Raw genomic sequence first — 19,177 nt, 5'->3', positions numbered from 1 at the left:
TTCTTTCCAGAGTACCGATACACTTGTATATCCTAGGAGTAAAGCTGCCAACCCAGTTTACAGAAGAACCAGCTTCGGCCTTAGTTGAGAACCGGAAAAATGTTTCATTTTTGATCTCCTCTAGGGTGAGACCAGAATTGCTCAAGTTTCTAACGTGTAAATTCTCCAGAATTTCGTCCTCAGTTAACTCTTTTGGTATGTCAAAAATTAAGACCGAGGGATAACCCTTTCGCGAAACTTCAGAACTGATACCCTTAGACGAAAATGACTCCGACGAGGAAAGACACTCCAAATCGGACTTAGTTGTTGCTTCTAAAAGAACGCCCTTATTGCGTATGAGACGCAAAGATTTCATCTTGACGTTTTTTAAGCCCCTTTGAAGAGTTTTGTTAACAACAGTTTTGACTTCACAACTACTTCCTTCCGTAGCCCAGAAGATAAGTATGTTATCAAGTTTTGGTTTGACTTCCTCCCTGGAGGAATGAGCGACATCAGCGAAGGTCTTTTTTATCCGTGTTGTAGGAGAAGAAACCTGAGTCGTCTTCATCACATTAGAGGATCGCTGTACAGTTTCATTGTCTGGTTTCTGAGACATGTCCTGTTCATCGCTGCAGTGATTCTGAGCCAATTTGGAGTTATCAAATGAGACGTTAGAGAAGAAGGTATCTAAAACCCTTTCTAATAATTTAGCTCGGGCATTTATCTCACAATTTACCGCCTTCGATTTTTCATTCTCAATAAGAAGAGTTGTGGCAAATGATTCTAAATTAAGCCACTTGTCCATGAGAGCATTTCTCGGCTGCTTAGTGACTTTATTACCCTCATATGAGAAGAAACTAGATGGATCCTTTCGCATCTTGGCTATTTTTTCATACGTGACAATAACATTTTGGCTATCATCGATTGTTTCGATATTCTTGTTCGAAGAAGCAGCATTAACGCAACCAGTAGGGGGCATTAATTTCCAATTTTTCACTCAGTATGAGACCTTCAGTTGTGTCTTTCTCCTGGTTAGATCGAGGAACATCATTTGAAACTTCCTGAGATGGTGTACTTTTAACAGATTTTTCAAGGGCTGAGAGCAGAGTTGGCCTGGTGGTAATATTAGCTGGTGCTGTTGGCAGAGGAGGAACAGTAGAGGTCACCGCTGAATCCCCTGCAACCGGGGGGGGGACAAGGGCAGGAGAGGCTGTGACATCTTGAGATACTCCGCAGCGCTACATGAATCAGAGGATTCATGTAGCGCTGGGGAGGCCAAGTGTGTCAATTTGGAAGGAGGTGCTGGCCTGGATAGCAGAACAGGTGTAAGTTCCAAAGTTTGGGAGGCAGTGATCGGTGCCATTGGAGCATTAGCAAGGGACTCCAAGATGGAGGCCGCTATAGGAGTGGAGATGCTGAAGTCCAGTTCGGAAGAGGTGCTCGCATCAAGTTGAGGAGCAGAAGATCTGCTGGTTCCATCGCCAGGCGGGGGGATTAGGAGAGGATAGAAGAGGCTTAACCCTGACCCTCCTCTTGGTCTTCTTCCTCCAGATTTGGGAGAGAGAGAAGCAGCTGTGAGTCATATGGCTCTTCGGATGTAGAGTTCATACCATCGTGGGAACTCATTGTAGTATGCAGATTGCCAGAATGGGATGAAAAATTCCCAGTTGTAGCGTCACGTGAGCTCATAGCATATAATTATAGCTCACAGCCTGCCCATCCACCGATGAAAGGCCAAAAAGCCTTTGAAAGGGCGCCGCCTGGGTGGTTCTGCCCACTGAGAATAAGTGACAATAGTGTCTTTTCCTTTAGTGAAGCGTTACTTATTCGAGGTAGTAGTGCAATACACGGGCAACTGGTTGTGAAGGAACAGCACAATATGAGAATCAGTTGGAATGATGTCCTTTTTTATACATTACTTTCGTAGTTGTTTCTTTTAAGAGTTGTGTGGTGTATATAGATTATTTTTAATATATGCCGTGTGTGTGTGTGTGTGTACAGTGCACAGGTATACGCGTTATACCCCTCTCCCCCTGGAATTCGATTAATGAGCACAGCATACTGATTGTTAACAGCTAAATCCAAGCTTCTCTAGACGGCATTCCCTTCCCAATGGTCAAGATGCATACAGACTTGGGCGTCGTGTTCGACTATAAACTGAGCTTCAACCCCCACATTGACAAGCTCACAGCAAAATTCTGTCAAATGCGCTGGACCACAAAACAAAAACTGCTCCACGTTAGGGATCTGGATGTGACTCGTCGATACGTATACACCTCAGTATACTCCGTCGTACTGTATGCCTCGGAAATTTGGGGGTCCGCAGCCCCTACCAACATCAAGCGCGTGTACTCCGCCGAATACTGGCTCCTTCGTTGGATCACGCAAAAACATCGTCGTCCACCCCAGCAAAGGACAACTGCGATGGCGACTTCACTTCATTTTGCCCGACTTCCAGATCTCATATTTGAAAAACGCCTTGTTCTCACTGTCAAGATGACAACCGGAATGGTCTCGGAGCCAAGCATCTGGGAACTGTGTGGCTGGAGGATCCCTCTACCCGGACTGAGGTCAGCTCCCATGCTCACAGCTCACTATAGCAGACTATCGCTCAGTGACCGCTTTCTCCCCAAGGAGATGCTCCCCACAATCGTTTCAATTGACGGCGACCTCTGTAGGTTTGTGAAGGATCGGGGGTACCGAAGACAGATCCTTAAGAGCCTGACCTTGGCCAGGCAAAGTGCACATTAATAAGAGCAGCATAATAATGTCCAATATATTGTAAATAATGTTGAAAGCACGATGTCTTTATGAATGTGTTGTAAATAAAGTGAAGAATATCGTTATGAATATAAATATTAATATAACATAATGTAAATATGAATATCTTTATTTCATTGTAAATACTGTCAAAACCATAAAATGTCCTGTAAATAATCTGACACTGATTCTATTTTATTGTTGGCTCTGGGGAATGAGCCCGAACTTCGATGTGGGCCCCGTCTTCCCAAGGCTATTATTGTCCACCATCCAATGTAAAACCCCTGGCATTGCTGCTGTGAAGGGTCTATTGTATATACCATGTTTGTATACAATAAAGATTATATATATATATTAACAATAACACGATATTGTTAACAGCTACAAAACAGCAACCAAACGTGGCTGAGGGTGCAGCTACAAGGCATTATTACACAGCTACAAAGCAGAAGCTTGGAGTACACATTTCCCAAAGTAAGGAGAAAAGTAAATGTACAGATAAAATAAAACTAAATGAATAAAAGTAGGACTCATCTGTCCTATTTAAGTGAACAGGTAGGAGTAAGGCAGAGCACTGCTATTTCTTCACACAATCAGAGTCTTAGAACTTGCAAGAAGAGTCCAATATTAAGTCAGGTAACGGATGAGATTAGCGATTTCAGTTGCCTCTTGAAGTGTCCGGGGGTCAAATATCTCCACATTTGCTTTGTTCATTGATCTTGCAGTCCTTCTTATAGAAGTTGTAGTATCCATAATTTGTTCTCGCATAGGATGGTTTCAGCAGTGGATGGTTTCTTAACGCTCTTGTCGGAGCGTTGAAATTCATTTGTGAGACGAGATGAGAGCAATTCAGGGTACCATTTAACAGCTGGTTAAGAAGGAGTAAGTCGGCTTTATCTCTTCTTTTTTCCAGCGTTTCAAGTCCAAAGAGTCCAAACACCACTCTTGGTAGGGTTTCTCATCGTATTCAAGGCCACTTTTAAAGCAAACGTATTGGATTGCTCTCTTTTCAATATTTTCAATTTCTAATTTTTGGTACGCAACATGTGGGGACCAGACCTGTGAGGCAAATTCTAGGGCTGGCCTAACATAGATTTTGTAAAGAAAGATGAAAAGTGCCAACTAATTGAAGTCTCGGTTAATTCTTTTCAGGAAACCTAGTGTTTTGGTAGCTACCTTCACAATGTTAGAGATATGGACATCAAAGGAAAATGGTTCTTTAATAAAGATACCTCAATTTTTGGCTGTACTAACTTTTTTGATTGCCTCGTTGTTGATACAATAAGAAAAATTAAGTTTGTTTTTCTTTGTGCATTAGCAAAGCTCATCAGCTCACACTTGTTTTCATTGACTGCCATTTTGTCCTCCTTCAGCCACTGAATAACTCGTTGAAGAGCTTCGTTTAGGATGATGCACTCATTTTGGTACTGCCAATTGGTTTATAGATTTCTATGTCGTCTGCAAATACGTTGATTTTGATTTGGTAGGCTCCAAGGGTGCTTGGCAGGTCGTTGATGTAGATAAGAAATAATAGCGGGCCTAAGGATGAACCCTGTGGGACACCAATTTCAGGACTGAAAGGATATGAGGTTTTACCTTGAAATGTCACGGACATTTCTCTACCTTCCAAGTAGTTTTCAATCCAGTTTAGTGCTTGTCCTCTGAGACCATAGTGATGCAGTTTGTTGATTAGTCTCTGATGGACTACCTTGTCGAAGGCTTTGCTTAAATCAAGGAAGATGGAGTCGACTTGTTTTCCACCGTCAAGCGCCTGGGATATATTCGAGACAAACGAAATCATATCTGTACAGGTGAAACGACCCTTGATAAATCCGTGAGAGTAATCTGACAAATTAAGTTTCATAAAGTTAAATAGCTGCTTCTTTACAATGGATTCAATTATCTTTGAGAGTGTATTCAATTGACAAACTGGTCTGTAATTGATGGGTGAGGATGGGTCTCCTTTTCTGTAAAGAGGGGTAACAATACTGTCCGCAACGTCACAGGTACACCTTCTGCTAATTTTACGACTCCGACAGATGCCCTGGGCAGTGTGCGGTTCGGAAACTGTGCTTTGTTATTATTATTATCTGTTTATTTCTATAAGGATTTCCATAAATAAAGGATTTCCATAAATTAAGGATTTCCATAAATAAATCCCGCGAGGATCGGGCGACTGGATAGCAAAATATTCTCGACCTCAGTGCGATGCGTCGAAGACCCACCATTTTGACAGACATTTCTGGAGAGGGAGAAAAAGAGAGGGTGGGGGGATAGAGAAAGAGAGAGGGTGGAGGGAAGCAACAGAGAGAGCAAAGTCCCGGAAAGCGCGCTTTAACCTTGTACTGATTGGCACCAGCCTCTGTATGGGATGCATCCAGGATCTTTACAGGCGCCCAGTGATCCCCCCCCCCCCTGGCCGCGAGTTTGTACGCGTTTATAATTGAACACGACGAAGTGAAATGTTGAAATATCAGAAACAGGTGTGTTGGATTCGCACGTGCACACGATCTGACTGTTTCTGTTAACATTACACATCCGCTCACTCGGGAAACCTTCCCCCCCTCCCCATCCCATCCCTATCCCGCCCACACTTCTGTCACGAGGTCTTCGCGGGAGACAACGAATGTCGAAGTGCTACATCGCCTTTCGTTTCCACTCCGGCGGCAAATAAAGTTCGTCAACGACTTCTCCGTACCGCCGACCTTCCGTCCATTCCCTTTTCCGACTCTGCTACAAACGTGGAGATGCTCGTCCCGCTGCCGCCGCTGCTGCTGCTTCTTCATCTTTCGATCGGCCACGTCGCCGGTGGCAACGTGGAAACCTTCGACTGTAAGTATCCCTTTTCGTCCGCACTCCGAATCGCCACAGCCCGCCATACGGTCGGCGTACGTTGGAATTTCGTACGCACAAATCTGCACTGCACTCGCCTCGCAACTTCGCTCGGCCGGCCTCTGTCGGGGGTCACAGAAGGAACAAAGTCCGTTCGTGCATCCACGACTCGCTCGTGAGGTCAGAGGAGCTCACGAGACGAGTCCGCGCAGAAGACGAAGAGGAGGTCGAAAGTGGAAAGCGGAGGGTGCTCCGTAGACGCATCCGATACGGCAGGAACGCAAAGTGCGTATGTATGTATGTATTTATGTAGGTTACTGGCGGTTTCCAGGGTTCCCCCTATGTCCGCCGTCTATTAAGCGGTAGTTATTGCCAGCAGAATTGTAATGATTCATCTAAAGTGAACGACTTGAATTTTGAATTTTGAAGTGACTATTTTGAGTTGAATTTAGGTTTAGCCGCGTTTTGCTTTGGGATTACTATTTACACCCGCGCGTGCGAGGAGTTTAAGTTTAGCGTTAGTTTAGTATAGGGTGACATGAATGCACTAGGGAAGAATTAAGTTTATCGCTAGTTTAAGTTTTGGAAGTTTGGAAGGCGCGAGATAGAGTAGTATGGCGTATTGGACTAATTTAGTTTAGGATTCTTAATGCTGATGGCACTTAGATCTTTGATGTTCATTTTAGTGTGTGTGGAGTGTTGTATATGTTGTTGTGGCTGGCATCTGGCATTTAGCAGCAGGGGGCTGAAGGCAAGAAGAGCCTCAACCCCCGCTCCCGTCCCTAGCCGCGAGGAGGCAGCCAGGTTCTACTATCTTGTTTAGAATCAGTTATCAATAACACATTTTGTGTTAACTCAGCTTCAATCTATATAGTTGTGCACCCGGATCCGCAGGGCCCAATCCTGACCTAGATCACGGGACACACCCATAGTATTTTAAATTCAACATTGGCTCTACATGGTTTGGAGTGTGCCCAATTCCCGCAGGGCCCAATCCTGACCTGGAGTTGAAGCGCACTCAATCAATACGTTGATTTCGTTGATTTACATTGATTCCAATACAATCTGTAGCAGTGTTTATTCTTGTGTTCCTAGTTTCCTGTGGCTTGTATTCTCTTTCTACGGGAGAATACCTTTTCCGCGAAGGTGGCCAGCGCTGAGAAGGACTCGGGGCTGTCGAGTAGCATTGGCAGGTCATTGGGGTTGTAAACGTTTGTTACAATTTGGAGTTGTGTTCTAAGGTCCACATAGTAACTGCAGTCAAAGATGATATGGGACACCGTCTCAAGCTCCCCGCAAGCACAGTTGGGGGATTCAACCAGGTTGAAAGTGAAGAGCTTGGCATTTATGCTGCCATGTCCTGTTAGTAGAAACATTGTATAGAGTCCCGGGTTGATCCAGGGCTTGCTTGTTTTATTGATTTCTATAACTTCTGGCAAGTATGTAAATGTTATTCTGCCAAGGGGAGAATCGGTCCAGTCCCTTTGCCAGTCAGCTAAGTACAATTGTCTGAGCCGGTTGTTATCTTCTTTAGTTGGTAGGGCAGCATCTATGCTGTATTGTGCTATGCTCTTGGGAATGGGCTGTTTTCTTTGGTATTGCAGGAAGGTGTCAATCACATCGTATATTACTGGACGTTTCCCACAGATGACACTTAGGGCAGCGGTGGAGATGGTCCAGCAAACCCTGGAGGTGGCCAGGAGGAAGAAGCGTTGGGCTCGCAGAAGTATTTTGCGGACTTGTCCTCTGCTCAGGCTCGGTGCCCAAGCTCCTGCAGCGTAGCAAACAGTGGGGAGGAAAAGGGTATTATAATATAGTCTTAGCGTTGATGGCTTTATCTTCCATGATTTCCTGGTTATTTTTATTAGGTTTCCTGTTAAGATTTTGGTTTTCCTTAGCAAGTACTTAGCATGAGGAATGAAACTGAGCTTGTTATCCAGCATTACCCCCAAGTATTTGTATGAATCAACCAGTTTGATTGTTGTGTTCCTAAGTTTGATCTTTGGTGGCCTACGTGGGTCAAGGTGGCCCTTTAAGAGCATCTGGCAAGTTTTCTCTGTTGAGATTGTTAGCTTATGGGTTATGCACCACTGGTCCAGATCTTCCAGGACATCCGTGGCTAGTGTTTCCAATTCCCGCCTGGAGTTTCCGTTTATAAGCAAGATTAGGTCGTCTGCAAAGGCTACCTTTGTGATTTGTGGTTGACCGGTGGCGAGCCACCCGTCAAGGACCAAGCTCCAGCAAAGGGGGCCAAGAACTGATCCCTGGGGGCAGCCTCGAGTGACCAGTCTGGTTACTGAGCAGGATCCGTTGTAGACCACGAGGCTACGGTCTGTGAAATAGTCGGACATTAATCGGTAGATTGGGGCGGAGACCCCGGCCCTCCGCAACCTCTCCAGGACACTTTGCCACCAAACGGTGTCAAAGGCCCCTTTGAAGTCCACGAAGAGACCGAGGACGTAGGTATATTCCGAGGATGAGATAGACTCAAGGACATGGTTTATAGCATCAACCGCTGATTTGCCTGCAGTGAAGCCAAACTGGAAATTGGAATTGAGGCTCTTTGAGTTGTATAATGTGCGTATTCTAGCTGCAAGTAGTTTTTCTAGCACCTTTCCCAGGACGGGGAGAAGGGCTATTGGGCGGTATGATGACGCTTGGTTGGATGGTTTGTCCGGTCCTTTCAGCAGTAATTTCAAGTTTGCCTGCTTCCACGCCTTGGGGAAGGAACCGTGGTTTAGACAAGAATTGAACAACTGTATCAGGGTGTTTGGGGAGATGGACCAAATTCGTTTGACTACTGTGACCTCCAGGAGATCCAGTCCAGGGCATTTTCCTGATTTTAGCGTGCTGACTGCATGGTCTATATCTATGTGGGAGAAGGGATCCTCATAGCTTGTGGCCGAGTAGGTTAGATGGTCCAGCCGAAGCGTTGTTTGGGTGGTACCCTCCGCGGTGGGACAGTCTTGCTGTATGATTCCATCGAGCAGGTTGTTGATTGAATCTTCCCATGTAAGTGACTCCTGATTGTTTTGATTCAGGGTGGATTGAGTGATCTCCCCTGGGTGGATCTTATCAAATATGAGCCTGTAAACTAGGCCCCAAGGGTCTGTACTCATGGATTTTTCAACAAGTTTTCCCCACGCTTTGTGTTTTTCCTTGTAAATTCCATTAAAATAGAGCTTCCGTGCACTGCGGTAGTTTTCATTTAGTCTGTCTATTTCAGCTGGCGATCTCTGGGTCCTTCTTGCACGGCTAAGTTGCTTCCGTGCCTTCCTCAGGGCTTTCCGAAGGTCCGTGAGTTCCATTGTCCACCAGGGCACGTAGTGCCCTGGTGGACAATGGAGGACACCGATTCCATTTGAGAACTGTTAACCAAATGCATTGACTACAATCGGACCTTCGGGAGTCCACCCTGACTGTGACTGAAGCCTATCCTACTGAATATCCACTAGTGGATGGACCTGGATCCCACGAGTAACTACTTAATAAAAGACGAAGCATGATCTGCACAAATGTCATACAGACCTGGACTGAAAACCTGGACAGAGATATCTTCACTCCACTCCTGGGAATACCAAATGGGGCAGCCCTGACGCCTTGGCGCCCGACTGAAGCCACCCCACATGTATGCCCTGTTGGCAAATAGGCCAGCTCCCTTGCCTGGCCTACTTTCTACCCGTCCCTGGCGGGGGATGAGGGGACAGCCCTGCTGTCACCTCCCCTTCTCGCCACCCCTTCTTTTCCTTCTGGTGGGGCATGGGCATGCCCCACTGTAAACTGGAGTTGTCTTCCCTATCGGCTCTATACTTCTATCTATCTCCCCCCCAGTCTTCAGTCTCCCTCCCCACTCTACCTGCACGCTAGTGAACGCCCCACACAATCTAAATTCCACAAGTGAAAATCAATTTCGCCCACCATTTCTTTTGAACTCCTAGCACTTCCTCCTCAACGTGATCACATTTTTATTTATTTATTTTTATTTATTTTTATTTTATTTTTTTTTATTTTTTTTTTATTTTATTTATTTTATTTTTATTTTTTTTAGGTCCTAGCCACTGAAATCTCAGGAAATTAGGTGGCAGGACCTGCCAGAGTGAACTATATTCAAGTGGATACCTGGTCTGCCTCCACGGGGCGAAAGTGGGGTAACGTCGGGCCTCAGTAGAGGTCTGGCGGCTAAATGACCAGATGAACAACGGTACAAGGCATCACACATATACAAAGTCCATACACTTTTAAATCTCTGGCTTTTCCAGTAAACTGGTTCACATACAATGTAACCTACGCGGAGATGGGGGAAACCCCTGGTGCCGCTTGACCCTAAACACACTTTACACTTTACACTTTACAGGGCACGTAGTTTGGTTTGTGGGACCTCTTCCGAAAGGAGGAGTCGCAGATTGCGGTGCACTGCGTCATGAAGTCTGTCAAGAGTAGGTCAGGAGGTGGCAGGTTTGCCAGGTCTTTGTCATTCTTAAGGAATGCAGTTTTGGCCAGGTTGTCAAATTTTTCCCAGTCCGAGTTCCTTATTTTGTATCTGGGAAGATCATAGGATTTCCTCCTGAGTGCATGGTGTATGAGTGGGCAGAAGGAGAAGTCTATAACCGAGTGGTCACTCGACGTCCATGAGGGATGTAGCTTCCATTCTTTTATGCAGTCTGCTATGGATGAGGTTGACAGTGTTATGTCGATGTGAGAGGTTCCTGAGGCGGAAGAGAAAGTAGGTGGGTGGCCAGGTGTGTTACAGATGTTAAGATTTTTTGTGGCAATCAACTCCTCCAGGATTTCCCCTCTGGAGTCTGCCGTTGGGCTGTTCCACATTGGTGAAGATGCATTTGCATCCGTTAGAATAATTATGCTTTTCCCTACTAGTGTATTCATTGCGTTTTCGAGGTAGTTAACGAACGGCTCAATCTCCTGGGAGACTCTGGAGCATCTCATGTACAGGGAGATGACATACAGTTGCCCAAAACTACCCTGAACGCACGCAGCTGCTGCGTATTTTGTGCAAAGGCTATTGATTCGGCTGACTGTGAGGGAAGGGTTAGCCACGGCCAGTGCTGCCCAGACTCTTGAGGTTGCGTTCCTTCCAGATCCGTCAACTGCTGGGTCAGATTGGATGATTCTGAAGGAGTAGGGGAGGCCTTTGACCTTGCCCTTGTAGGAGTACAGCTCCTGGAGGCCGAGGATGTCAAATCTTTTGTCCTGGGAGAGCTTGGCTAGGTCTGACAGGACTGATGCGGATCGCTGACAGTTAAGTTGGCAGAAGCGGACAGTACTGTGGGCGTTAGCTCTAGGATTGAATGTAATTTGTTCTTAGTTTGGTTAATTCCTGTGCTCTGGTGAACTCAGGGCATGATGGGTCTCGATAGGAGTGTGCAGCGTCACGCTTCCTGCGCAGGCAATTGGAGCAGGAGGCAGGGTTTGATGTTGATGGGCATGAGGATTGTTGGTGGCCCTCCAATCCACAATGTCCACACGTTGGTTTTGGTTGTCTGCAGTATTTTTGTGAATGGCCATATTGGAGACAGTTTGTGCAACGGGAGGCAATAAGGAAGTCCTTGACTGTATGAACTGACCAGCCGAGGTAGATACGGTTACCCATATTCACTAAGTGTTTTCTTATTCTGGGAGTGAATTCAACAACCCAGTGTTTGCTATTTTTGTTTTTGGAAAACATTTTGAAGCGTATCTTCACTTCCTTTTTGAATTCCTCCATGGTTATTTTGGTGCTGCTTAGATTCTTGTCGTATAAGTCTTCCAGTATCTCCTCCTCTGGAGTTTCGTTTTGGATACCATAGATGACCATGGTGGGGTTTAGTTTTTTTGGTAAGTCCACGGTGAGATTCATTTCATTAAGTTTTGTACAGTTTTTAATTTTATCTAAATCCTGTTGGGTGGCGGTCTCTATTGCTACCCCCTTGTCTCTAACTTGTCTGATCGATTTGATTTTTATATTTTTTAACTCCGTTTTTAGGTTGTTAGTGATGGCCTTATTGACCTCATCACTAGTCTGATGGACACATTGGGGGTTTGCCTTTATCAGTACCACATGTCTAGCCTGTGAGCCAGCTGGGGCCAGCTGTGCTTCTGTTTTCTTGTCGACTCTAAGTGAGGCGGCTTGCACATAGGTATATACTGGGGTGGAGGTATATACCTATGCGCAAGCCGCCTCACTTAGAGTCGACAAGACAACAGAAGCACAGCTGGCCCCAGCTGGCTCACAGGCTAGACATGTGGTACTGATAAAGGCAAACCCCCAATGTGTCCATCAGACTAGTGATGAGGTCAATGCAAAATATTCCTTTACTTTGTTAGCTACTTGAGCAGGATCATCAACAGTTGAACCATCGATATCAAGTGGAACAATCTGATTCATCCCCTTTCTTCTAGAGTTTAAATAAGTAAAGAAGTCTTTGCAGTGCGCAGTACGCGACCGTGACGTGAAGTTCAAATTGTACTCGGAGCGAATGACCTTCCGCAAAGTGGAAGGCGGCACCGCCTTTCCTCAACGCCAGAAAATTGCGGCCCAGCTTATTGAAAGCAACTTTAATTCGTTTAAATTGAATCGAGCCGTGAATCCTCTCCTGTCGACCTGCATTTAACGACGTCCCCCGTTGCGAAATGACGAGAAACACGAAGTCCTCCCGACACTTGAACTCACTTCGCCAGCAGAGTTCGTACAGCTTAATGTCTGCGCCTGTAAAGGGAGAGACCCCCTGTCCACGTGTCCCTTTAACCTTCCACGCACCCCGCAGTCCTGAAGTGGAATGCCCCGAAATGTCTCACGTGGAATGGTTTCCTCCTCGATTCTTAAATTGCCGCAAATCGCAACCGCATTCGAAGTCGTGTCGAGCGAGTGTCGGCGAAGGTGAAGTTCGTGCAGCCGCAGATTGCCACACCCTTTTGATTCGGTTAAAGCGGGGATATTCCCTCGAGCGATTCGTACTGCAGTCCCAGTTTATACTGTTGTGATAATCAAATTAACTGTGAGTTCCTTGAAATAAGCAAGTAAAATCTATGTAAACCTAAGTTAGAGTGTACTTCTTGAAAGATTACAGGAAGATTAAGATTAATAAATACTAGAAAGATGACCAACTGGAAGACTACACTTATAGGAGTAGTAATGTATTCACAACTATATATCCTCAGTAGTGTGCACAGCTGTACCTCTTGTGACAATCCATATAACTGTGAGTTTCTTGAAATAAGAAGGTTAATGTGGGATAAACAACTGAGCACTGAAAGGGAAGGTTAAATAGAATGAGCTGTATGTATTGTCTTATCTTGTCACAGACAAAAATATATTATACCTAAACCTAAAAAGCACTCAATGTAAACTACTGTATGATGTTGAATCAACAGACTGTGTAGGTACAAGGAATGGAAGGGTAACTGTATATTGACAGGGTGAACAAAATTATATGACTCAATAAGTATAAACTCATGTAAACCTAAGTTAAAAGTGTGTTCTTGTTAAACAGGCAGTTGCATCTCTGCTGCACTGCCTTGCTGTTTTCCTGGCATGGCATACATCACTCAATATGTATTACTATATGTAAACTTAAGTTAAAGTGTGTTCAGTTAAAAAGGCAGTTGCAGCCCTGCTACACTGCCTTGCTCTTTTGTCCTGACATGGAATAATTCTGTCATGCCTGCTACAGCAATGGTTGCTGCAAATGTATATTAGTAGCCTGTAAGATAAGAGCAAGACTAAGGTAAACCAAATAATAAAAAGATGACCAACAAGAGGACTGCACTTACAGGGGTAGAAATAAAATCACCAACTTACACCACAGTCATAAGTATTATTATGGCTGTTGTGAAAATCAAACTAACTGTGAATTCTTGAATTAAGCAAGTTAATGTAGGATAAAGCAACTGAGTACTGATTGGGAAGGTTCAATAGTAAGAACTATATGCATTATCTTATCTTGACACATACAAATGTGTATTAAACCTAAACCTAACAGGCACACAAAGTAAAACCAATGTATGATGTTGAAATCAACAAGCTGTGCTTGGAACAAGGAATGAAAGGGTAACTGCACACTGACAAAATAAAAAATAGTATGTTACTCAGTATGCATTACTTTAAGTAAACCTAAGTTAAAGTGTACTCTTGTAAGATAAGAGCAGGATTATGATTAACTAAATACCAAAAGATGCCCAACTAGAAGACTGCACTATAGGTGTATTAATACAATCACTAACTATGAAACCACAGTTATGTGCACAGATATATCTGTTGGGACAATCCAAATAACTGTGAGCTTCCTGAAATAAGCAGGTAAATACAGGATAAAGCAACTGAGTACTGATTGGGAAGGCTAAATAGAATGAACTATATGCATTGTCTAATCAAGTCACATGCAAATGTGTATTATGCCAAAGCCTAACAAGCATTCAATGTAAAACTACTGTAAGTTGTTGAAATCAACAAGCAGCCTAGGGAACAATGTATGAAAGGGAAACTGTATGCTGACAGGATGAACAATAGTATATGATGAACATGTATTACTTTATGTAATCCTGAGTTAAAAGTGGATCTGGTAAAACAGGCAGATGCATCCCAGCCTCTCTGCCTTGCTGTGTTGGCATGGCATACTTGGTCATGCCTGCTACAGCAGACGTCTGCTGCAGGTGAATATAGAGTAGCCTGTAGGAAAAGAGCATGATTAAGGAAAACTAAATGCTAAAAAGATGACCAACTAGAAGACTACACGCATAGGCATAGTAATGAAACCACCAACAATATACCCACAGTTAAAGGAATACTTACACCTGTTGTGACAGTCAAATTAACTGTGAGTTTCTTGAAATAAGCAAGTCAATGTAGGATAAAGCAACTGAGTACTGATTGGGAAGGATAAAAAGTATGAACTATGTATTGCCTTGTCTTGTCACATACAGATGTGTATTATAATTAATCCTAATAAGCACCCAATGCAAAATTACTGTATGAGGTTGGAATCAACAAGCTGGGGAGGGAACATTAAAGGAAATCTTTGAAAGCATACTGTGTTGTGCAAAGAGTACCACTAGTGAGAACACAAAGTATATATTGTCGCGCCTTTTGGGTTGTGGCAAGATATAAGATAAACAAGGGTTCTGGGCTCCCCACTAGGTCAGGATTGGGCCCTGCGCGTGTGGGAGCCCAGACAATTGACAAATGCCAGGCGTCAGCTCTAGGCCAGGATGAGCCCTGCGAGAGCTGACGCTGGGACAAAAAGAAATAATTTTAGAAGTAATTTTAGAAATAATTTTAGAAATTAAGAATTTTAGAATATTATAATTAAAAATCATACAAAATAGAAAGGGTGAAGATAAGAAAAAGAAAGTAAGGGGAAGGAAGCGAAGAAGGAAGAGAGAAAGAACAGTCTAGTAAGTCCTATATTAATTGAGTTGCACGTCCGCTCTGGGCGGGTTGGGCCCCGCATGGAGCGGACAATGCAACGAAACCTCACATGTGCCCCTTCTAGGACAGGATTGTGCCCTGCTAGAAGGGGCATGTGTGCTCCCCCCCCTCTTTAATTAGTGAAAGTAGAATCTGGCTGCCTCCACATGGCTAGGGATGGGAGCGGGGGGTTGGGGCACACCTTGCCCGCGACCCCCTGCTGCTAAATGCCAGACGCCAGCCACAACCAACAGGAACAACACACTACACACACTTAAAATACATATAAAGTTTAACTTAAAGAGATAAGCTTAATTTTCAAAATTTTACTCTTTCAAAATTCTAAAGTCTCATACCTTATTATTTATTAAAATCACATTTATTATTTTATTATATTAATTCTAAATCATCTTGCTAACTATTATATCATTAATAAATTAGAGGAATTTCGACGTACTGCTGGCAAAAACAACGCTTAACACACGGCGGACATAGGGGACACCCTGGATACCGCTAGTAACATACAAAATTACTTTGCAGTCCCAGTTGAGTACAGTGAAGCCATTCGTTTCGACACGAACACCCCTCTTTTGAATATTGCGCTCGACCTTTACTTCCCCCCCTCCCCCACTTTGAAGTTGCGACAGCTAAAACGGAACAACCTCTTCTGTCTTCTTCTGAAAGTTCGTGGGATTGTTGACCATCCCCTCACTGGCACCAACTGCATGGGGTGTAAGTGTCTGTTGTTGTCGTCGTACGGCACCAGGGATCCCCCCCCTACACACACACACACATCCCCGTCTTGCTTCCATTGTGGGTGAACCAGTTTGCTCGGAATGCCGGAGGTTTAAAAGCGTGTGGATCTCGTATTTGGTACGTTGGAGGTGTAACGGTTCGTGGGATGTCCCCCATCTCCGCGTATGTTGTCTGCATCGGTGAAGCCAGAGATTTAAAAGATGTGTTGTGCCCATTGTTCGTGTGTGTGTGGACTTGTAGTTGTGCGATGTCATGTACCGTTGTTCGTGTGGTCGTTTAGCCGCTGGACCCCTACCGAGGCCCAACTTTTCCCCTTGGAGCGTCGCCACAGTAATGCCCGACCAGGGCGGTTTCGAGGCGATCGTAAGTGGGCCACAAGAAGTACACGAAGCTGCATCGCTGCGCAGAATGGAGAAAAGCGAAAGTGAGATTTGAATGTACTTTATTTTCTGCGCATGACGGAATCATGTGGCGAATATGAAAAAATAAATGAGACGAATGAATAAAAGATATTTCACTTTTGATAGTTAAGTGTGATAATTTTTGTTAATCGTAACATTGTGAAAAAATGAGGAGACGCATTTTATAGTTAACTGTTTTATTACATTTTGAATGTGTTTTGTAGTCCAACTGAAGTATACGTTTATTATTTAAATCTAATAATTTGGTTACCATATTTAGAAATTTATTTTACTTTTAAATTTATTTTTACTTTTAAATTTAGCTCATTTTCAACGTTCCAAGTTTATGTTAATGCGTTGCTTTTAATACGGCTTTTTACAATAATTGTTGAGAAAAATGTTGATAATAGTATTAATGAGACAATTTTAAATTATTTCTCCGAAATACTTTTTCACTAAATTGAAATATTATCGCTTCCAATTCCACAACATCAAAACCAATTTTCTTCGAGCCCGCAATAATTTTCTCAAAACTGAATGGATTTTTTTCTGCAGTAATTTTTTTCGGGGATAAAACATAAATGACGTCTTTCTGATTTGACAATAAGCTTTGAATCACAAATACATAAGCGCTCGTGGATGCGTGGGTAGTATCAAAAGAATTTCCCAGGAAGCTTCCACCTTTGTAATCGATGTAAGTTTTCAGATGAATTTCATCGATCACTAATTTGCGTCCAGAAGAATTTAAAATGGCTAATTTGTGTTTTGGCATCCACCAGAAAATGATTCTCTCTCCGGCCATCTGCAATTTTTTTTAGACAAGAGCGAAGCCTAGAACAGTATTTGGATGAGGGAGAAGAAGGATCGAAGAATGCTGTACAAGTTTGTAGGCGTGTGGAGATATCGAAAACACCGAAGACGAAAATATCAATACTTCGGTGGGGTGGAATATCTGTACGCATTATTTTCACATTCTAACAAATGTCATTGTTCGCGTATGAATTCAAACACTGATTTTCTCTCACAATTAATGACCCCCGCAACTGAATTCAGTAAAGTATCTCCAGGGGAGTACCTCAAGGGCGCGTATTGTCCGCCACCTTCTTCGCAATAGTACATGCCCCATTTCTAGCTCAAAACTGTGAACAATTTAATTTATTACATATGCTGACGATTTGAAATTTTTTGGTAACCTCTAAAGAACAAGAAACTGCACCCCATCTATCAGAGGAGGCAATCAGGAAACTAGAAGAATATCTGCACTACATTGGCCCGAAACTTAATGAAAAGAAAATTGCCCAAATGACCTTCACCAACAAAAAGAAGAAAAATGAAATTACGATTCTAGTGAACAACACCAGAGTCCAAGAATCCCCCGCACATGTTGACCTTGGCCTTAAGTGGGATGAAGGATTAAACTTCATACCTCACTTCGAACACATTAGGAAAAAGACATACGCAGCACTCTGGAGCAGTAGACAAGAACTCACCGGTCTCCAAAGCCCTCATCTTAACATCCAATACATCCTTAAATGCGTTACATCGAATCCATTGTACGTATCGACTATCTGGTCATCGGCCCCCGAGAACAACATCAAGGCCTTCTTAGGAGTAGAATACTGGCTCCTGAGATGGCTAAACAAGATCGCCGGGAAACCGTTTACCATCTCAAGAGCGGTCTTGTCTGCCAATCTGGACATCACACCGTGGAAGTATATCATCACAACCAGAAACATCTTAACTCTGGCAAAGCTACTAACGGAGAGAACAGATGCGCCGAAAGTGGGAAACGTGATCACTCGCCCTCGGATGATACGACTGAGAATAAAGAGGGAAGAACCAAGTCTCAAGTGCCCACTGACTCAATTGGACTCTCTGGGGAGATTTTTCCCAGCAAATACTGTGAATTATTTTAATAATTTAAATATAGATGCAGAGAAACTATGTACAGATAAAATGTATAGGACAGAAATCTTTGGTAATGTGTACCAGCAGATACAAATATAATAAGAACACTAATTTATATAATAATATTTAGCATTTAACAATCATTTAGTAATTAATTAAAGCAACTTAACAATTAATTCATTAACCACGTACTCTGTGTTTTTTCACCTCCAAATATTGTAAATAAGTTCATGTAAATGCTGATATAACGTAACCACACCCTCTAGCCACGTGCTGTCTATGGGTATCTCGAAAGAGAATAAACAGATAATAAAAAGTAGAAGCGCCATTTAAAACAAAAGAAATATTATTAACATCGCTGCTGCTTCCAATTATCTGTTCTTTGATGTGAGTAATCTGATTGAAACTATTCGCCTTCGAAGGAAGTTCCATTCACTTTGACTTTCTAAATTATGACTTTCAGCGCTGTGTACAAATCACATCTTCACTAATCACGACTGAATACGCAATGGGAGGGAGGTGCTGCCGAAATATTAAACATAAAAACACGATACAGTTATTTTTTGAAATAACTTGTCAGCATTCAGGCGCTGTATGTTTCATTAAGGCGCTCTGCTAACTGTGGGACTGTAGAAAATTCTCGAGCTTTTTCATAATCACGTTTACTCTTAATACTCTTTTTCCTGGGCCTTCTTAACGTCTTTTCTTCGCTTCTTCTTTTCGGGACTGTCTCTTGTAAGTGCTTGTGATCACAAATAGCTCGGACAGTTCGGAAAATAGTAATCATGGCATGTGATGCAAGAAAGCAAGTGTATGAGCTTATGCAGCATCAGCCAAAAAAAAAAAAAAAAAAAAAAAATCACACCATTCCCTCCAAATGCCTGTCCAGTTCCTCCTTAAATTTATTTAACCTATCAACTTCCACAAGGACAGATGGAAGTTTGTTCCAGCAATTAACCACCAGCTGGCTAAAGGCAAATTTCCGCACATCTATTCTACATCTGTCTTTTCTTAATTTGAATTTATTCCCCCTTAGGTTCGTAATCTGAACAAGTGGAAGGATCCCATCAGAATTCAGTGTGCTCAACCCATTAAAGGCCTTATACACCTCAATCACTCTCCAGCCACTGCAATTTGCAGA

At 43.3% G+C, this 19,177-nt stretch overlaps 1 protein-coding gene across 1 annotated transcript in view; it reads left to right on the top strand.

Annotated features, from left to right (window-relative positions):
* The first annotated feature begins 5,348 nt into the window (after positions 1-5,348).
* LOC150087598 (uncharacterized) overlaps positions 5,349-19,177 on the top strand; it is a 73,535-nt gene continuing 59,706 nt past the window's right edge. The window contains exon 1 of the mRNA XM_090369880.1: positions 5,349-5,571. Within this exon, the coding sequence (XP_090226006.1) occupies positions 5,487-5,571 (85 nt within the window). The 5' untranslated portion in view covers positions 5,349-5,486. The remainder of the gene's footprint in view (positions 5,572-19,177) is intronic.

Source organism: Mastigoproctus giganteus, chromosome 3, assembly GCF_048544385.1.
Source record: "Mastigoproctus giganteus isolate SK-2022 chromosome 3, ASM4854438v1, whole genome shotgun sequence".
NCBI classification, from domain to species: Eukaryota; Metazoa; Arthropoda; class Arachnida; order Uropygi; family Thelyphonidae; genus Mastigoproctus; species Mastigoproctus giganteus.
The sequence above is the reverse complement of the archived record's forward strand: the minus strand, read 5'-3'. Positions and strand labels throughout refer to the sequence as shown.